The following is a 19,875-nucleotide window of genomic DNA, read 5'->3' as shown; positions in this document are numbered from 1 at the left end:
AAACATTTCCTTAAAGCTAAATATACAAGGATTACCTATTCCTTATTTAACCCTTCCCACTTATCATCTCTTAACTTTTCATTCATTTCTAATCCACTTCCCTCCCCCATTAAAGTAATGGTCTTCTTTTGGTAGCAAACAAAGCTTACAAAGATGGTGCTTGTGGCAGAGTTGGTCTCAATTTCACTATCAGACAAAGTGCCCCGAGAGCCTGCCAAGTGGGCACTGCCCTCACCACCTGGTCCATCACCTGCGTTGCTACTCAGGTCACTGTCTGCTCCAAGGGTCTCTCCAGAACTATTACTCACCTGGAAAGGAAAAAAGGTAGTAAGAGAGATTCCCCAGGGATGGGCCCCAGAAATGCCAAGCTGTTAAGAGATTTTTGCTGCCGTAAAAAAAAGTATCATATTTCAAAGGTGTGTCAGATAGTCTCCAGAAGTACCTTCTTATAAGATGAGGAGAAGCCCTGGTGAAATCTCACGTATACACACCTATGACAGGTAAACATCTCCACCAGGAGAACCATGTTGACCGGAGACTAAGAACAGCCTCCAGAGAGAAAGTAGCTCCCTTTTCCAAAGAGGATATCCATATCCCACCCACCAAGATGCCAGTGTGGTGTTCCCCTACCACGGTGCTAACTTCAGAATCCTGACTTGAGCTGCGGATCATAACAGCTGGACTCACACCAATGACAGAGTCTTGATCAGTCCTCTGAAACAAGACACAGGGACACAGACGCATTAGGGGAAGTGTCCAGTTGCTCTCAGTTTCCCTCAGAAATACTGTACCTTCTTTCTTTCCATCCCCACCCTTCTGTTATCATTCCTAAAGCAGTCATGAGCAATTAATTTTTTTGTGAATATAAAATATGTATGACTTACATAATAAAAAATAATACACATGAAAGAAATACATGTTCACTGTAGAAAATACATGAAAGAATAAAGAAATAAGAATAAGCTATAAATCTACCACCCACATTAACCACTGTTTTTAGTGTATTTCCTTTAAGTCTTCTCCAAATACGTTTTAAAAATAAAATTGGAATCATACCGTACATAGCTTTGTAAACATTTTCCCATGTCACTAAATTTTTGAAAACACAATCTTTTTTTTTTTTTTTGAGACAGAGTCTCACCGTGTTGCCCGGGCTAGAGTGCCGTGGCGTCAGCTTAGCTCACAGCAACCTCAAACTCCTGGGCTCAAGCGATCCTTCTGCCTCAGCCTTCCGAGTAGCTGGGACTACAGGCATGTGCCACCATGTCTGGCTAGTTTTTTCTATATATTTTTAGTTGTCCGATTAATTTCTTTCTATTTTTAGTAGAGACGGGGTCTTGCTCTTGCTCAGGCCGGTTTCGAACTCCTGAGCTCAAACAATCTGCCCGCCTCGACCTCCCAGAGAGCTAGGATTACAGGCGTGAGCCACTGCGCCCGGCCTGAAAACACAATCTTTAATGGATACTAATATTGCATTACATGGATCTATTATATTTATTTAATCATTCCCCTATTATTGGATATTTATGTTGTTTTGAGGTTATTGTTACGTTTTGTTTTGTTTTGTTTTGTTTTTTTAACTTAAAGAAGTATTACGAGATAGCAAATTTAATCCTTGCAATTTTCAACAAGGTTGTCACAAACCTGGGAACTAGATGTCAGGCTCACACCACTGTCTGCGCTGATCTGGGACTTTTTCTCCTCTGTCTCACCAAGGTCAAAGACAGGTTTGAGTACTTCAGGCCCTGAGTAGGGGAAGACTTCAGTTACTCAGTATACAAAGGCAAGGGGCAGGCTGGTGAAGGGAGTGGGACAGTAGCACAGCCTGGTCCCAGACTTGTTCGGCCCATCCCAGTCGCCTTTCCAGGGACTGCCCCCCACTCAGGACTCACTGGAAGAAGAGATCCCCAGATGCCTTAAGAACCAAGTAGGACAAACTGGACCTGGTCTCAAAGGTTCTAAAGCCATCTTTTCAACCTAAGAAAATTCTGAGCAAATCATCTTAAAACAGAAAAGCTCCACAAACAAATATCTAAATTACATTCCACGGCACTCAGAATCAGAGCTTCACTGGTGTCCGAGACCATTTAAGGGTCCCAGGTCACTCAGTGCTTCCCAAATAAATGCGTCCAAAGGAGCTAGAAAAGGTTAGGCCCCAGGAAATAAAGAAACACCACCTGTTTCGGGGGTACTGTCTACCTCCATCCTACAAATTCAATATTTGAGATAAAAACCACCCTCATTTTTCCCCACCCACCCAAAATGGTATGGCAGAAGGACAGAATGACAGAAAGCAAGAAAGCGTGCCTAGGCAAGCCACCAGAGAGAGAGTTGGGCAGCTACAGACTCAACACGGAGGGACAGCAACCATCTCTGCCAACTTTACCCACAGGCCTTCTAACAGGTGAGGGAGATATCAGCCAATGAAGGGCACTAAAATAGGCAAACTTCTCCCTCCCCAGCTCTGAAGCATACAGAACCAAGTTCTAGTGATTTCATTCAGTAAACACCTTGATTATAGCCTGATTGCTATGAGGGGAGGAGCAAAGAAGCAGCCTACAAACCACACCTAGGAGTCACATACCACCTACCTGCTTTCATTCCAAACACCCTCCAAGAGCAAATTTGGGGTGGGGCTGACAAAGGGAGCCTGCCCCAACTGGGCCTGGGGAGTTGGCAGGTATGGGAGACTTGGGAACAGGAAGGGGCATTTGTTCCTTACTCTGTTTTTCCAAAGCTTTTTGCTTTTTCATTTCCTGGTGCTTGTTCCACAATTCTACCCCAGATGCAATGCAAGCGGGAGAGAAAGACAGAGAGAGTCAGAGGCTGGTCAGACAGGCGAAATGGAAACCCACCCACCCAAGTTGATTCCGTTTCAGGCACAGGATTACCAATCAAGAGATATCCTCATGGGGAAGGGTTGGGGAATCAAGAGATCCAGTGCCTTCCCCCAAACTCATGAACTAAAGACTTCAAATTTCTAATTCTAACCCTATTGTGGCAGTAAAAACCCTGCAGAATGTTAGGGCTGGAAGGGCCCTTAATGAAGCACCTTCATTTTTGCATGAGGAAAACTGATCCTACATAAAGAGGATTTTCAGTCCTTGCTCAAGATCTTGTAACTTAGGATCAGTTTAAACTTCTACCACACCATGCTCTCTCTGCCAAATGAGCTGGGGAATGGCAATTTTTACAGATTTCAGATAAGACAGGTGATCACCTCAAGTAGCCAAAGGGTTTCAGAAGCAAGAGGACCAATCAGTTTGATTCACTGGACTGGACAGAGGCCACTCACGAAGGCAGTCAGCATGCCTCCTTATTGCTACCTGAGAAACCAAGTCACCCTCAGAAGCAGTTCCTACACCGCCAAGAGACCCATTCTTAGCCAGTCATCTGGGAAAATGCTTCCAGTAGAGGTGACAGAACATAAAATGGTCAAGAATAGCTTCTTAGCAGGGGAAAGCAGACAGAATACCAATCATAGCAATTCTTTTCCCGGAAGGAACTTCAGAGTTTATTTAGTATGATCTCCTCATTTCACAGCTGAGGAGACAGAGACCCTGAGAGGGGAACTGATTTACCCAAAGTTACATTCCTAGCTGGGGGCAGATATGGGACTAAAACTCCAACCTCCAGACTGGCAGGTCAGTACTTTTTCTAGAACATTACATCAGGCAGGAGAAAGCCAGGGTTGATTGCCTCTAGAATTCTATTATGCTGGCTAGGGAAGTGTAGTGCTCCTGAAAAGGAAACTGGTTCCTCATTACCATTGATGGGAACATAGGGACACTGCTAATGATCACGGCAAAAGGCATCAGTTGGAAGCACAGTGCCCAAGGACCTAGAACCAGAAAAAGAAAGATATAACCTAGATGACTCAAGGCCAAGTAGGGAGTAAGCCAAACAGAGATGACACCGAGAGCTCACTAAGGCACTGCCTTAGTGGGAATGGAGAAACCAAATATAGGCAAGACTTTCATCAAGTCTAGTGAGGAGGAGTTCAAAGAAGAGCTGACTCAGAAACCTATATCTTTAAGGTCCAGAACACAGGAAAATGGGGTTGCCAGACATGCCCCAGAGGAGCAAATTCCAGGGCAGTGTAATGGTTGAATGGGGGGAAACTGGTTTCAGAGACCCACATGATCATAATTTTATAGCCTAAAAATGCATCTGTAAACTTTCTAATAGCTTCCAGGAATTCACATGGCCTCTAGACTATGTGAAGAAATGCAGATGTAAACAAAAAGAGGAGCCGGGAGTACAGTTCAGACTCCCTGCACTAAGCCTCCCGGGGCCTTCTAAACAAAACTTCCATTCTTCAAAGACATAGGTTGGGGTGGCTGGAGATGAAGCTTAAGGAATAGAGAAGTACAAAGAAATGCCGTTAGAAATGGACACAGACCTATCTCCTTCTCTAGAAAGCAAAGCATGGGGAAGAGAAAGGCGGGATTCTGGATGAATTGAGAAAAGAGAGGGATATTTAAGAAGCCAGGACTCCTCCACCACAAAACACAGTGACACGTACCAATAGATGCTACAAAATTCTCTTCCTTTAAACTTCTGGTGTCTGGTTCCTTAGGACCTTTTCCTGTGGCACTTGATGCCCGAGGTCCCAGCTGGGGAACTCTCAGCTGTGCCATAGCCTTTGGGTCCCCCCGCCCAGCCAGGCCAGGATCCTTGCCAACTGGGGTACTTATACTTTCTGTTGGACTTCTCTTTCGCTTATCTGGTTCTGAGGAAAAAAAATCGAATAAAGAGGTCAAAAGAGGTAATGAGTAGGAGTCAAGGCACAAAGCTGAGGTGAGAGAAGCCAGGATACAGGAGGATGTGGAATGGAAGAAATGCAGGGAAAGAAGAGCTGACATTTTTCATGACAGAAAAATATCCACTACATATAAACATGCACTAGAAAATACAATCCCAAAGCCTGATGAGAAGCAGCATGGAACTGGGAAACTTGTCAAGGAGACAAGCACATTTTCTCTCTTTTAGAGATAAGTGGGAGAGTTGTGGATGGCGTGACGCCCAGCTGGTACGATTCCTACCTTTGCTATAGTAGTGGGTCTGGGCGATCTCCAGAAGCCCAAAGATGCTGGCCATGCCACCCAGACCTGCATGGGCATAGGACTGCTCCAGACTGAGGACTGTGCACTTGAGCAGATCTAACATTCCCTTGTATACCTTTCGACTGATCTCCTGCAACAATAACCCAGGGGCTAGAGTTGGCAAAATTGTCTTTGGTGTCCACATCCCTCTCCCCAGTTTATTCCAACTCCCTGCCCCAAACACTGACCACATCCGGGATGATGTCCTGCCGGGCATCGTCCTCTGACTGCACGGTGCGGTTCAGCTTGCTCAGGACAAAGACTCGCAGCTGCTCGCTCTCCAGCAGCCGGCGCACCTTTTTCATGTTGAGCCAGCCAACTCCCTGGCCATCCAGCACGCTGTGCACCACCTCCTTCAGGAACTGCTGGTTCTCACTACAGGGTCCACACACCACTTCTGTGGTTATCGGCTCCTTTGCAGAGTATCCCCCCGTCACCAGACTAGATGTTTGCCTCCAGAGGCAAAACACAAGCCAATTCTCTGAATGTCCAAATCCACCACATCCCCCAGCTCTCCAGGTAACCTGGTTTGTCCAAATCCCCACCACTGTGGTTTCACCCTTCTCAACACTGTAAGCTCTGACTGCTGCACATGGATCGAGTCAGATGGGAAGCACTGGCAAGAAACTGATTTTGTGTACCTTACTGAGAGCTTCTCTCTCACTCTTGAGCATCCCTGAAGTTTTTTACAGGAATCACTACCTTTACTTGAGAACTTTTAAAACAGCTCTTCCATTTATTACCTAGAATTGCTGGATCGACCCTGGGGTGATGGAGGCTCTCGTTTCACTGTTGGGCTGTGTTTAATGACAGATGACTTCTGATCCACTAAGGCCCTCCTGTTTCCTATAGCAGGGAAGGTAGGAATGAAAGACATCACTATTGTAGTCCAGAAGCCAGTGTTAGCATGGCCCTGAGTAGCCATGTTCCACGCCCAATCCCCAGAAGGGCTGGGTGAGGGTGGCACCAGGGTATCACACATAGGTAGAAACCAGCCATGGCAATGTGAGGAGGTGGGAATGGAGACTCAGGCCACTCCACATGCACCAGCAGCACGCCCCACGGGCAAGCATGGACGTCACGGGGGGGGCGGGGCAAGGCAGGTCAACCATGTGATGCTGCTTGCTCCATAAGGAAGATGGCCCTCAGGCAGGCACGACAGATGCTAGGAAAAAAAAAGATCATGCACAGCTCACGGGCAAGACCCACCTTCACCACTCCCGGGGCCGGCTTCAGTAACAATCTCCATTAGAGTATTTAGCCCAAATACTGGGACACAAAATACACAATTAGTAGGTGCACCACAATACCGCAACCCCTGTACCCCTCAGTGGAGCATAAGTCAGATAATCTGAGCATTCTCCCAAAGCTCGTACAGTGCACATAACCTTGGTTCTTGGGCACCTCAGAGCTGGAAGCCAAATGACCAGGAGACAACCAAGGCTGTAAGAAAGACCATCCTTAAGACGGTGGCCTCTCAAAGCCAGGGGCAGAGTAAATGACGCAGTGAGCCTTCAGGTACTAAACAGATACATGCGTGAAAGAGGGACCACTGGTTTTCATGAAACATCTGGCACAGGGGTCCAGAGGGCCTGCGGGTATGCACAGGAAAGCATCTTGCAGATGCTGTTGTGAGGAGTGGATAGGGGTTTGAGGATGGGAGGTGGGTGGGAGGATAAGTGCAGCAAATGAGGTGAAGCATCAGCATGCAATGAGAGTCTCAATCATTCTGCTCTGCAAATATGTCAAATGAAAGCCAGTGACATCAACACCTTTCCATCCCTACCTACCCAGCCATATATGAACTCACTATAGCAGCACTAGTCACTTCCCTACACTGCCAGCTCTGATGTCCTTTTGCCCATCTATCTCATGGTCCCATTCCCACCAAAGAACAGACTCCTGACATTTTTAGTCACTGGGAATGAAAGGTCAGTTAAATAATATATGGAGTTGCTTCTCACTATACATCCTACCATAATTAAATACTTCAGCACAATATCCAGAGAAAACAAAAAGGCAACTTAAATTCAGAAGAGCCCCTCAAACTGTCAGAGATCACAAATAAAATTCAAATACAGTCTTAACTGCCCCTAGAAGCAAACCAAAACTATCTGGCACATTTATAGGCCCTTAGTTGACATGAAGCCACAGTAATGTAAGAGACTGGACTCTAACACTGCCAGGCTGTCCACAACCATCCTCTGGTGGGCCAGCTCCCAGGGATGGAATTCATCCCAAATTCATGCAGTGGGAACCTGGCAGATGACTAGGAGCATCTGATGATCCCTATGTTAATCATGTCCCTCTGACAAGGTCCCCCCAAGAAGCAGCAGTAATCTCATAGCTGCCATTATCCTAAATGATATAACAGGGCCTTCTCTAGCTACAAAGACCAAAGACAGTTTCCATCCGACAACCATCAAGAGCCCATGATGTGCCGTGAAAGCCATGAGAAGCGATACGAGGGGCAACAGCCAGATCAAATGACTCATCATACACAGGGGTCCTGACAAGCCTGAAATCTCTCTCAGAAATACCTGCTTTGGTAAAAGGAGGGCTGTAGTTACCTTTCAGACTAGGGAAGGGTGTGGTCTTCTCTCGGGCACCTTTGGTGGGCAGCGTAAGGTTTGAAAGACTGAAGCTTGTACTGTGGTTCCGATACAGGCTGCCTATCAAGGAGAGGGTGTGAGAGCAAAGAGTTAGCAGAATGAACAATCCAAGCATCATACTCTAATGACTGTATCATCATCTTCCTCTCCTAACTTTTTTTTTCTTTTCTTCCTTAAATCTACCTTAAAGTATACTATCTCCCTCCTTTTTGAACATAATCCAAGTCTGGTATATCAGACAATCTCTGATCTATCTTAGAAAGGATCAAGTCTAACTTAGGGCAAACAAAAAAGCCATCACCAGGATTACTCAAAACCCAATAACAACTTTCTCTGACTACCTTCCATGATGATAGTAGATGACTCTCTCATCTACTGCCATGACAGCATGAAAGCTGGTAGTTAATATGCTTCTGGTCTGAAACTGGTGCTGTCCTTCCCTGGCTTCTGAAAAAAATTTGCAATCACCATTATTCTTTATGGCTCTCTCTGGTCCTAGTCTGTCTTCAACCTTTAATTGATACCACCCCTCACTGCTGGAAATTCTTTCTAAGCACAAAAATCAATCTCATATAGATTTCAAAGCATGTTTGTGAAAAAGTGCCTCACCAGGCACAGATGATATCAGATACATACCCAAATCAAATTTGAGGAGAATACTTTCATAAAATATAAGTGATTTTGAATTTAATGCCTATTTTTCAGTTGACCACTCAGCTATCTTCCCTGAAATAGACTGAAACCTCCAGGTATAATCTGTCCTATCCTTTATTGACCTCACTTGAAAATACCTTATCCAGTATCACCCAAATGATCTGAATTAGGAGTTGATAATGCTAAGCTAGCCCTACACCTGAATTTCTGAGCAGCATTTGTCATAACCAGGCCCTACTGTAGAGAAAAAGGAACAGAGGAATGAGAGAGCATAAGGCACTTACTGGCAAAAGACATGATGCCCCCGAAGCCCTCGGTGCTGGTGTTGGAGACGGTGGAGGTGGGAGAGCTTGCCCGAGAGTCTGACTCTGCGTCTGAGTCACTTGCCAGTTTCAAGCTGTTGGGCCGCAGCAGCTTTTGAGCCCTTGAATGCACAGTGGCACCTATGAGCCCCAGACGGGGGTGCCTAATCTTGGGAGTGTGGGCCTTATGCTACACTGGAGTCGCCGCGCCCTTCCCATAATTCCTAAACCCTTATATCAAAGCACCACCCTCTGGGATGGCAGGACCACGAGAGCATTCAGACTTCTCAGACTTTCTGATTAACCCTCGCCCAGGGTCCACTGTGGTGAGGTCCTTCAGTCACCCATCTAGAAGGGATCCCCAGGCTCTCACCGATTGCCATTGACATGTTGGCTGAATCGGGGAGTGTAACTTTCCCCCTGCTCATCATCATCTTCCTCAGGGGGAAAGCCATATTGGGGCTCGAAGTATGGATTGTCATAGGTTCGCCGGCGCACTGACCCCTCTCCAATTTCTGTCTGACGCCTGTCCACGTTCGATTTGCCAATGCTGGGAGGCACGGAAGGAAGGGGCTTGAAGACGCCTACTGCTGCCTTATCATCCATCTCTGTAGAGTCAGCAGGTTCCTAAAGGCCATATTAAATAAAAAGTGTTCACCTGGTGCCCAGTGATGCCTTCCTATATTCTCAGTTTGGTAGGGCTGGGCCAGGCCTGTCAGATTCCTAGCCTAAGGAACGTGTAGGAAAAGATCTATTTGGCACTCCTGTTCTCTGTCCCCACAAACTGTGCAAGGGGCATCTTAGTTATACCCTGAACAAAGCCCAACAACCTCCTTCTGAGGTCAAAACTGCATCTAATAGGGCTTTAAGCTCTAGGGCCTATGGAGAGGAAGATGGGAAAATTATGAGGAAAAAAGCAAATTAATAGCTACATCATGGCTTTCCTAGTAGACATAGAGCCCACATCCCAAGCAATGGTTTTCACTCATCCACCTCTCCCAGTCCTCACGTACAGAGTTGGCTCCATGGATGATGGTGCTGGGGCTACTGCTGGCAGTGGTGCTGGAGCTGGAGCGCTGTGGGGGGTTTTCCTGAGAGTTCTCGCTGTCTGGGCCAGGCTCCTCTGCTTCCTTCTGGTTCTGAAGCTCATCAATCTCCACTTCGCTGGCATCCCCCAGGGCTGCGTGCGTTAGAGGGTCCACATCTGCCAAAACCCAAGGGAGGCAAGTACAGACCACCCCACCATTGAACCCCAAAGCCCGCCCAGAGCTGGCCGATCTCCCCAAGCACACTTACTGGGAGTATCACCATTGATGTCGCATTTCATCATTTCACTGACAAAGTCACCAAGAGAGGAATAAGAAGAGCTCGAGTCATCATAATCCATACTATCACTGCCACTGCAGAGTGTAACAGCATAAAAAAACAAACAAAACAGAAAGGGGCAGGGAAAAGAATCTGCAATCAGCACCAGTTAAAATAAAAGGGGAGCACTCTTAACTGAAGGCCAAGAAGATAAAATAAGGAAGCCAAGAAAAACAATCAACCAAAATACAATCCAAGGGTTCAAAGACTGATATGTAAATCCTATGAGATTTTGCATCCTATGTGCTGAAGAAGGGCTAGCGGAGCCTCTTTACCTTAAAAAACACTGTGAGGCCACGAAGGCTGCTCACCTGTCGTCAGTAGGGTCAGAGTCAGAGTCATGCTCTGGTGGCACGCTCAGTGCCTCGGCCAGCTGGGAATTGCTATCATAGACGCGATAGTGGATGGGCTGCAGCTGATGAGCATACCACTTCGGCTTGTCACCAATCAGGGCTGGATCAAACATATCTACCAATGAGAAAAAAGAGAATTAACAGCAAGGAAAAAAAGGCAAACAATATATAAAAGAAAGGTAGGAAAAAAGTCTAAAGCAAAACAAGAATAGAAGGGGCAGGTCAAAGATTAGCAAAGGAAAAAGCAAAGGCAAGAGCCATCGGGACGACAAAGGCAGAAGGTGGGGCAGAACAGGGGGCAGGTAGACTCACTGTTGTGAATTCGCTGAAAGGCATAGTTGGTGGGGTTAAGGATCCATTCCCCAAAGTACTCCACAGCCTGAGTCCTGGCCAATTTCTCAGCAAAAGGAGTCTGCCGGGGACGTGAGGCTAGAAAGGAACCAGCTTGAAAAGCTACCACAGGCCGAGGGAAGAGACGCAGGGTACGTGTGTGCATCTGAAAGCCCTGCAGCACGTTGGCAGAGTTGAAGAAACGCACCATGGCCACTCTGGGGAAGAAGGGGATGGTGAGATAATCCGAGACCCATACCCTGTAGAGTAAGGATTCCTATGATCCAAGGTCTTAGAACAGCTCCCAAAGCCATCATTTAACAGGCTTCGAACATCAAGGGGAGAGATATCTTAAAGGATCATCAATCTCCTTCTTCATCCTGAGGGTGTGATTTACTATTTCTTCTCTTTGCTTTTACTAAGATAAAAAGTACAACCAAATATCATATACATTTTATATAGAGAAACTCTGGCTCAGGAAAACAGTCTACCCCAAGGTCACTGACAGAGCAAAGAGACCAATTTAAGAATTTATGATTGTATAGTGTGCTTGGTCTTACCTGGTTGCAACATCCACGGAATCTACATCATTGCCATAGATAAGTGGGTTGAATTCAGTGGAAGGTGTGGACTGCAGGTCATTAGAAGGCCTTCCCAACAGAAGTGGGATCTCCTGGCCCTCGTGAAATTTCTCCAGATTGAGGATGGGCTGAGTGTTGAGACTCATACTTGCTAGGGCCTGCGGAACAAGAAGAAATTCCTTATATTAGGCAGGTTCCTGGGCAGCTAGCCAATCTCAGCTCCTAGAAAAGAGCCTTCTTGAAGTCTTCTACATCTTACTCTCTGGTCAAAAAGTTCTGCAGCAGGCTAGGCCCGGTGGCTCACGCCTATAATCCTAGCACTCTAGGAGGCTGAGGGGGGAGGATTGCTTGAGCTCAGGAGTTTGAGACCAGTGTGAGCAAGAGTAAGACCCCATCTCTACTCAAAATAGAAAAAAAATTAGCTAGGTGTGGTGGCACACGCCTGTAGTCCCAACCACTTGGGAGGCTGAGGCAGGAGGATTGCTTGAGCCCGGGGGTTTGAGGTTGCAGTGAGCTGTGAAACCACTTCTCTACCCTGGGGGACAGAGTGAGACTCTACCTCAAAAAAAAAGAAAAAAAAAAAAGTTCTGCAACAAAGGAACTGTGCTTATTTGCAAATCATGGCCAACCTATTTCAGACCCTTCATCTTTGAAATAAGAATCCACACTCTGGCAGGCCAAGGCATCGTTTGAGCTGAATCGTTTGAGCTCAGGAGTTCAAGACCAGCCTGAGCAAGAGGGACACCCCGTCTCTACTAAAAATAGAAAGAAATTAGCTGGACAACTAAAAATATATATAGAAAAAATTAGCCGGGCATGGTGGTGCATGCCTGTAGTCCCAGCTACTTGGGAGGCTGAGGCAGTAGGATTGCTTGAGCCCAGGAGTTTGAGGTTGCTGTGAGCTAGGCTGACGCCACAGCACTCTAGCCCGGCAACAGAGTGAAACTCTGTCTCCAAAAAAAAGAATCCAAATATTTCAGTCTTTAGCAAATAGTCTGATATGTAGCTCTTCATCTTAAGCCAACCTAACCCAGGGCAGCTTGATCAGATCTGAAGTCTAGGACAATAGTTTTCCAATTTATTCTAGTCACGAAATGTTTTTCAAAATTGAAATCTATGTGGAAATACAAACAACTGAAATGTAAAAACAGAGCTTCTTTGATGGATATAAGGAACCACAGCCTCATGTGCTCAATGCTCACAACCTAAATTAGCCCCTAAGAAGCTCCATGGGGCAGTTTGAAAACCACTGGTCTAGACTACCAGTGCTTCTTAAATATGAGTATAAGAATCACCTGGGGATGTTGTTAAAATGCAGATTCTGATTCAATTATGTCTGGATGATTCTGTACCTCTTTTTTTTTTTTTTTTTGAGAGACAGGGTCTCGCTCTGTTGCTCAGGCTGGAGTACAGTGGTGTCACTGTAGCTCACTGAAACCTCAAACTCCTTGGCTAGAACAATCCTCCTGCCTCAGCCTCCCAAGTACCTGGGACCACAGGTGCATGCCACCATGCCTGGCTAATTTTTCTATTTTTCTGTAGAGATGGGGTCTCTATATGTTGCCCAGGCTGATCTCCAACTCCTGGCATCAAGCAATTCTCCCATCTCAGCCTCCCAAAGTGCTAGGATTATAGGTGTGAGCCACCGTGTCTGGCCTTGACTCTGCACTTTTAACAAGCCCAGGTGATGCTAATGTTGCTGGTCCATGGACCACACTTTGAGTAGCAGAGATCAGAATACAGGATCAATGAGCCCAAGGATCTTAGCTCTCACAAACATTTAAGGAATAATTCCATATATCAACCTCTCCATCTCAGTAGTCACACTAAAGCAATCATCAAGAATGAAAATACAGAAAGTGAAGACACCTAGAGAACTTTCTGAATTTGCAATTTTCACCAGACTCTACAGTAACAAGATACCATATTACATCATGTGTGATGAAGCAAGTGAGAGTGAGAAGGATGATACAAAATGACCCATTTAAATTTAAACAGATATCATCTAGAGGTACTACTAAGTACTTCAAACAACACAGGAAAAGATTTCTAAAGACCTTTCAAATGAAAGCAGAAGTTCCTAAAAATAAATACAGTGCTACATAACACATAAAGCAAGGGGCAGGAATGGAGCCTTGTCATGTTTTACCTTCAGGTACTGTGTTCAGCATGCAGAAGAAGAAAAAAATCAATCAATAAAAAATAAATAAGGGATTACTCTAATAAAGGAATTTTTGAAGAAAGGATTCTACAGGAACCTCAACACCAATTCTAGAAGATAAAATAAAAGGAGCCAGACTGTCTAAACTACTGACTCCCACCTAGTAAGACTGAGAAAATGCTCCAAGGCCATAAAGAATGGCAGACACGACAAGAAACAGAAAGTGAAGGGTTGTTTTATACAGCATCTTAAGCATCGGAGGATGATAGGGCATGTAATGAATTAAAAGAAATCTAAAAAGTTCTTTTTGAGAGTCACTCTGCCACCCAGAAATGGGATACACCTCTTCTTGAGCCCATCTGAGCCCATCCAAAGAAAATCTACTCCACTTGAAGTTTGAAAGGAAACTGACTCTTAGAATAGCTGTCTTCCTACAGCAATCCCACAGCATCTGTTACCCCAAACCCTCTCTTTCATTCTTCACCTACCTGCTTTAAATGTTTTTTCAGCTCTAATGATTCTGGTTCTGGCAGGATAGGTAGCACTTCTGCATTGGTGGGGGCGATCACCTACACAAGAGAAATGATAACAGACATGACCTTAGCATTGCTCAGGAGTTTCATTTACATAAGGGTAAATAACAACAACAAAAAAGGAAGATATATATACAATATTATTATGTATATGTGAATACATACATTAAATACCTGTACATATAAAATATATATATACAAAATATATATATACACAAAATACTTATATATACAAATATACGATATTCATACACATGTGAAAGGAAATATACCTAAATGTTATTTGTGATTATCTCTACATAACAGGAGTATGGTTTTTATTTTCTTCTTTATGCTTATTTTTATTTTTAAAGTTTTACAATGAACACATATAAGGGCTTCCTACCAAAGTTTGAATGTATTCACACTGCAGAATGTTAAGCTTTTAAGTCTGAAAGACAGTTTCTTACTGGAAACTACACCCCAGGAAAACCATTAGGAGATGATTTACACCACATCCAATGGTCCCGAAACCACAACTGCCCTACTGCTCTTGGAGGATGTGGGGGGAGCATTTAATTCTGGCAAAACTAAATCCTGTAATTCTTTGAGTCCTAACCAAGGGCCTATTTGGCCTATTAAGTAAACAGCATTTTTAAAAATTGTTTCAATGAGTCTCATATAAGAAAACATCCAACAACTTAGAACCTTCCTGAGAGTAATCTAGAAAAACAGATATCACAGGATCGAGTCCTATTTGCAGGGTCTAGAATGGCACTGTAGACCTTACAATGCCCTCAGCCAAGAACCTCACCCTATTGCTGTCCAGATCCACTAGCCATACATCATCAGGCATTTTGAAGTCCAGTTTGTAGAGGAAGAAGCTGGCAGGGACCCCGATGATGTAGGGAGTTGGAGCCAACAGCAGCTGTGGAAATGATAAAGAGGATAAGAAACAAAGACAAAAATCTATCACAAGCACTTATCAAGTCTGGATTTTTCTAGATAAGAAAATGCAGATCCACAATCCCTCTTCCAAAACCCTTGAGGCTACATGTCTTTCAAAGTTCAGAATTTTTCAGATTTTAGTAAGGTAACATGGTATATTTTCTGTATACAGTGGTCCTTCCTTATCCGCAGTTTTGCTTTCTGCAGTTTCAGTTACCCACAGTCAACCACGGTCCAAAAATATTAAATGGAAAATGCCAGAAATGAACAATTCATAAGTTTTAAACTCCATGCCAGTTTGAGCAGCATGATGAAATCTCATGCCATCCCAATCTGTCCCACCCGGGATGTGAATCATCTCTTTGTCCACTGTAGCCATGCTGTATACGCTACCTGTCTGTTAGTCGCTGAGTAGCCATCTCAAGTCATCAGATCAACTGTCACACTATCACAGTGCTTCTGTTCAAGTAACCCTTATTTTCCTTAATAAGGGCCCAAAGCACAAGAGTAGTGAAGCTGACAATTTGGATATGCTAAAGAGAAGCTAAATATATGTCAAGGAGAAGTTGTTAATCTCTTACTATGCTTAATTTATAAATTAAACTTTATCATAGTTATGTATGTATAAGAAAATAAATAGCACATGTTGAGTTCAGTACTGTCCACAGTTTCAGGAATCCGTTGGAGGTCTTGAAACATATCCCCCACAGATAAGGGAGGGCTACTGTTTTACAATATATAACACCTGCAGTGGGGTAGCCAGTAGCTTACAATCACCAACTGTGATAAATAAAAACTATAAATGGCATAGGTTTTGCCACCAGATCAGTTCAAATCAGTCAGATTTTGCAGACACATAAATTATGATAAGGGATTGAGTGCTGACTTACTTCTCTGGGCATTGAGCCTCCTCCCTAAGAAAGACAGAGGTGACAAAGCCAGAAGACACCTTGACACTCACCTGCTCTGCCGATGCCATGCAGGTGGGAAGCAGTGGGATGACGGGAAACATATACTCCAGGGGGTAGATCATTGCCACAAATGCCATCACGGACATGGAGAGTGCATTGTAGTCTCGGGACTGTAGTACCACCTGCCATAAGCCATACCATAAGGATGACTCAACAGCATAAAATAAGGTTTACAGGAAAACAGCTTGCAACATTACAGTTTAATTTCTATTTTGCCATGCCTACAGCTCCAGCTTAATTTCCACAGTCACATTGTCCCAGGCCCCACCATGCCTGCCACCTCCCAACCCAAGCACCATAGTAACTCTCCCTCAAATAACTCCCTTATCTTCCCAGTTCTTATGCTCCCCAGCCCAGGACCACTGACTGAAACAGAACTACTGATATTTCCAGAGAATTAGATCAGTATAATTAAGGATAATTCAGCTGAATGGCAAGGCTTCTGAATACATCCCACATGATATCAGTACCTTAATTCAACCCACATCTACCAAGCACCTGCTATATACCTGGCATCACGTTACCTCCTGGAGACAAAAAGATAAAAAAAACATAGCCCCCGTCCTCAAAGAGCTCATGGTCCATATTTCAAAGCTCTTTCCCTAGAAAGGTCTATAAAGCTGGCCTCTTACTTTGTGCTCTAACAGGATGCAGGTTAGCACCTGAAGACAGGCATCCACACCCAGAAGTTCCAAGGGAAGGTGCAGTGGGAAATCCACTAGGGTGAATCGAGAGGGGTCTGGAAGAGCAAAGGTCAGAGCTGGCTGGAGTTCCTGGGGTAGGACCTCAATGTCTACTCGTTTCTGTCCAGAGACGGGTACAGGGGAGCGCAGTAATCGATAGATCCAGGCCTCAATCTCTCGAAGGTCATGCAGAACGGCACTTGACTTCTCCTCCACTAGCAGTGATCCAGTAAAGATCCGCCACATGGTGTCCCTGAGGAGCAGATAGCAGGAATGAGACACGTATCTGCAACAGATGCAGACAGTCCAGTGCAACCCAATATAATCATAGAAGGTATAATGATGACAAGCGGGAAATCATTATGAAAGCCCACTCTTTGAGCTCAATAGGACCAGAGGGCTTATACAAGGGCAAGGACGAGTATATGGTAGGACTTAAGTGTCCTGCCCACCATAAAACATCAAATTCCTCATCATTACTCCAAACACAATTATGGTAGGAGGTCTATCTCTGCAGCAGTCTTTTGCTTAATAAGACTAACATAATATGCTTAACTAGGTCTGAAGGACCTCAGGCCATAGAGGAAATCTCCTATACACCTCATAGACCAATTATACCTAATCTCTCAGTGCTCCCCTTTATTCTGAGCATCAGTGGCAAACTCTACCTTTGTACGCCTCGAGGGATGCCCAGTTTCTTGCCCAGCAGTCGCTCACTACAGCAGTCCACCAGACGTTTGAGGGTATACAGACACTCTCGGAAGGTGGAGAAGAAAGGGTAGTGGCTGAGCACACACAGGGATGTCAGAGTACTGTTGCGGGAACGGCTGACCCCCTTGGCCCGGCGTTTGCCCCGAGGAGACTGGTTCACATCTGGGGTAGAGTCGGCACTGGGAGGCTGCAGGGATGAGCCACTCTCTGAGCTCTCAGTGCCAACCTCTTCTGAGGAGCAGGTGACACGCGTTCCTTCCTTCCCACGGGACCCTGCCCCACCTTCCCCCTTTTCCTTAGGTATTCGCTTTTGGAAGGAGCGGTAGAAGTTAACACAGATGCCATAACGCGTGACTCCTGTGTCCTTGTCAGTGAGGGTGAAGACAAAAGAGGTATCATCCCGAAGGCTCATGCGCCGCTGCCGCACACTCAGACAGCCCTCTGGCTGGCAGAAGAATACTACGTCTGGGGGCAGGGGAAACTCAGCATGATCCTCTAATGGGTATCGCCGCAGCAGTTCAGGAGTCTGGGCCACACTATCACTGCTCGGGTGCCTGAAGAATGCAAAGACAATTTCAGCAGCCTGAAGCGATAGAACACTCTATCAAATTTTAATCACAGTCAACAAATAAAGCTCAAAATGTGATTTTGGATAAAGTAATCTAACTGTAAGGCCTTGGAAAATATGGGTGCTGCTTGCCACATTTAGTTTGTAGGCTAAATGAAGTCTGCACTGTCATGAAGACAGCTATCCTGAAATGAAAATTTTGACAATAAAATTTCCACTAATGTGTTAAGATGATTAACACCTTGCCAGGTTAATTAGCTAATGACTGACTAAAAGAGTATATGGATATGGAGGTAGAGAAGGTACACAATGTACTCTTCTTTTTTACAAAGTAAGAAACCTGGGGTAAAATGAGTATATATGCTTAAGATCATAAGGATGCTAGTTAAGAGCAGCAGTCTCTGTCCAGACTAATACTCTCAATCCACCTTGCTGTGTTGTTTTTCCTACTGGCATCAGCGTTCCCATCAGGGTAAAATAATAGGGAAAGAATGACATAGGCAAAGTGACATGGAAATAGGGAAGGGGAATAATTTTGTGGCTATCCCACAACAAGACAAAAATCAGTCTCTTCTTGGTTACCTGGCCCCTACGATCACTAGATAGTCAAGTAACCGAGGACAGAACTTCTTCTTTTGCACCATGGTTCCAATTCATCAGTTCATCGCAGAGCAACTTCAGGGCACCAAGCAAGGAGTCAGTGTTCCCAGGAGGAATTCTGATATCTGAAAATCCAAGTCTAATAGGAAAAAAGTACTGATAAGATCCATTGCTGTGCCTCAGGGACTCACCCCTCTCAACTTCATCCCAGCCAGGGGCACAGGTCAGAAGTTCTTCCACTTTAATACTAAAGATAGGAAAACTTGATGCTTGCCTATTCTAGTGTCTGGGCTTATGAGCTCACAGAGTCAAATGTCAGGAAGTAGGATAAATAATGGCTCACCTACCCATCTCTACCAATAGCTCATTTCCAGCCTAACCCCTGGGGCTCTGTTTCTGAAAACAGACCTAGGCAGTCTCATCTGAGCTAAGTCATTATGATAATAAAAACTGAGTCACTTTCAGGACCCCTCCAGGGTGGATCAAGATCAACCAGCACTAATCTGCACTTCTAGGTCCAGACAGAAACCTAATTATTCTGTTTCAACACTCTACATTCAGCTTGATGTGAAATTATCATATAGCCTGTCTAGTTAATTGCACTCAGACAATAACAGCTGGCTATTCTACCCCATGCGATCTCAAATGAAGAATGTCCATGCCCCAGTTGCTTTATCGGAACTATTATACTTTTCTCCCCCTTCAAGCAAGAAAGGGGCCCCGCGGCTAGCTCTGCCCTTGGTGCTGAATCATAGTCTTTCTCTTCTATTCTGGTCTCAGGATAGGAACCAGTAACACAATACATACAGATGAGGGCTTGTCCTACTATATATTACATAGGTTATGAATTCAATGCAGAAATCCTAAGGACAGGGAAAGGTGCTCAGGGAATTTCTAAACCATGTCCTAAAATTAGGAAAAGCTTACATGGTCTTAATTTTAATTTATTTCCTCTTAGGTCTCCACACATTTTTTTTTTTTTTTTTTTTTTGCAAATGGCAAAGGAGTTTATTGGCTAGCTTGAGCTAGGGTCCAAGTCCCAGAGCACCAACGCAGTGGCCTCCCCTATGAACCAGTACCCACACATTTCTCTAAATAAAATGTTTCACTCCACTACAGGGCTATTTCCAGTGCTCCAGGATTTTACCTCTGTGTTCTGCATGTGGCCTTATTAAGACCTTTTTCAGTGTACACACAAAGAATCCCATTACACTACACACACACACCCCAATCCCTAGTTTGCTACTGCGTGCACGCCCATACATGCAGACATATACACTCCCTGTGTGCTTAAAGTCCTATTTGATTTAGATAATGAAAAGTTTATCTTTGTTCTCTCCACCTAATAATAAACAAGACCCATCTGCATCACCTCTCAAATCTTCAAAATACTGCTCCCCTTTTTCCCTTGCTCCCAGT

The 19,875-nt window shown here is 44.8% G+C and overlaps 1 protein-coding gene across 1 annotated transcript in view; it reads right to left on the bottom strand.

The window, feature by feature from the left end:
- Positions 1-19,875, bottom strand: part of MADD (MAP-kinase activating death domain) — a 52,054-nt gene that overhangs the window by 28,882 nt on the left and 3,297 nt on the right. The window contains exons 2-23 of the mRNA XM_012645210.1: positions 18,439-18,595; positions 17,246-17,842; positions 16,527-16,830; positions 15,885-16,016; positions 14,790-14,903; positions 13,952-14,032; positions 11,282-11,460; positions 10,704-10,939; positions 10,350-10,506; positions 9,970-10,073; positions 9,687-9,877; positions 9,047-9,300; positions 8,656-8,795; positions 7,676-7,777; positions 6,315-6,374; positions 5,849-5,951; positions 5,294-5,480; positions 5,046-5,196; positions 4,526-4,732; positions 1,645-1,745; positions 631-714; positions 150-308 (exon numbers count right to left, since the gene is read on the bottom strand). Of these exons, the coding sequence (XP_012500664.1) occupies positions 150-308; positions 631-714; positions 1,645-1,745; positions 4,526-4,732; positions 5,046-5,196; positions 5,294-5,480; positions 5,849-5,951; positions 6,315-6,374; positions 7,676-7,777; positions 8,656-8,795; positions 9,047-9,300; positions 9,687-9,877; positions 9,970-10,073; positions 10,350-10,506; positions 10,704-10,939; positions 11,282-11,460; positions 13,952-14,032; positions 14,790-14,903; positions 15,885-16,016; positions 16,527-16,830; positions 17,246-17,842; positions 18,439-18,500 (3,705 nt within the window). The 5' untranslated portion in view covers positions 18,501-18,595. The remainder of the gene's footprint in view (positions 1-149; positions 309-630; positions 715-1,644; positions 1,746-4,525; positions 4,733-5,045; positions 5,197-5,293; positions 5,481-5,848; positions 5,952-6,314; positions 6,375-7,675; positions 7,778-8,655; positions 8,796-9,046; positions 9,301-9,686; positions 9,878-9,969; positions 10,074-10,349; positions 10,507-10,703; positions 10,940-11,281; positions 11,461-13,951; positions 14,033-14,789; positions 14,904-15,884; positions 16,017-16,526; positions 16,831-17,245; positions 17,843-18,438; positions 18,596-19,875) is intronic.

This window comes from Propithecus coquereli, unplaced genomic scaffold (assembly GCF_000956105.1).
Source record: "Propithecus coquereli isolate 6110/MARCELLA unplaced genomic scaffold, Pcoq_1.0 Scaffold227, whole genome shotgun sequence".
NCBI lineage: Eukaryota > Metazoa > Chordata > Mammalia > Primates > Indriidae > Propithecus > Propithecus coquereli.
This window is presented reverse-complemented; position numbering and strand designations above follow the sequence as displayed.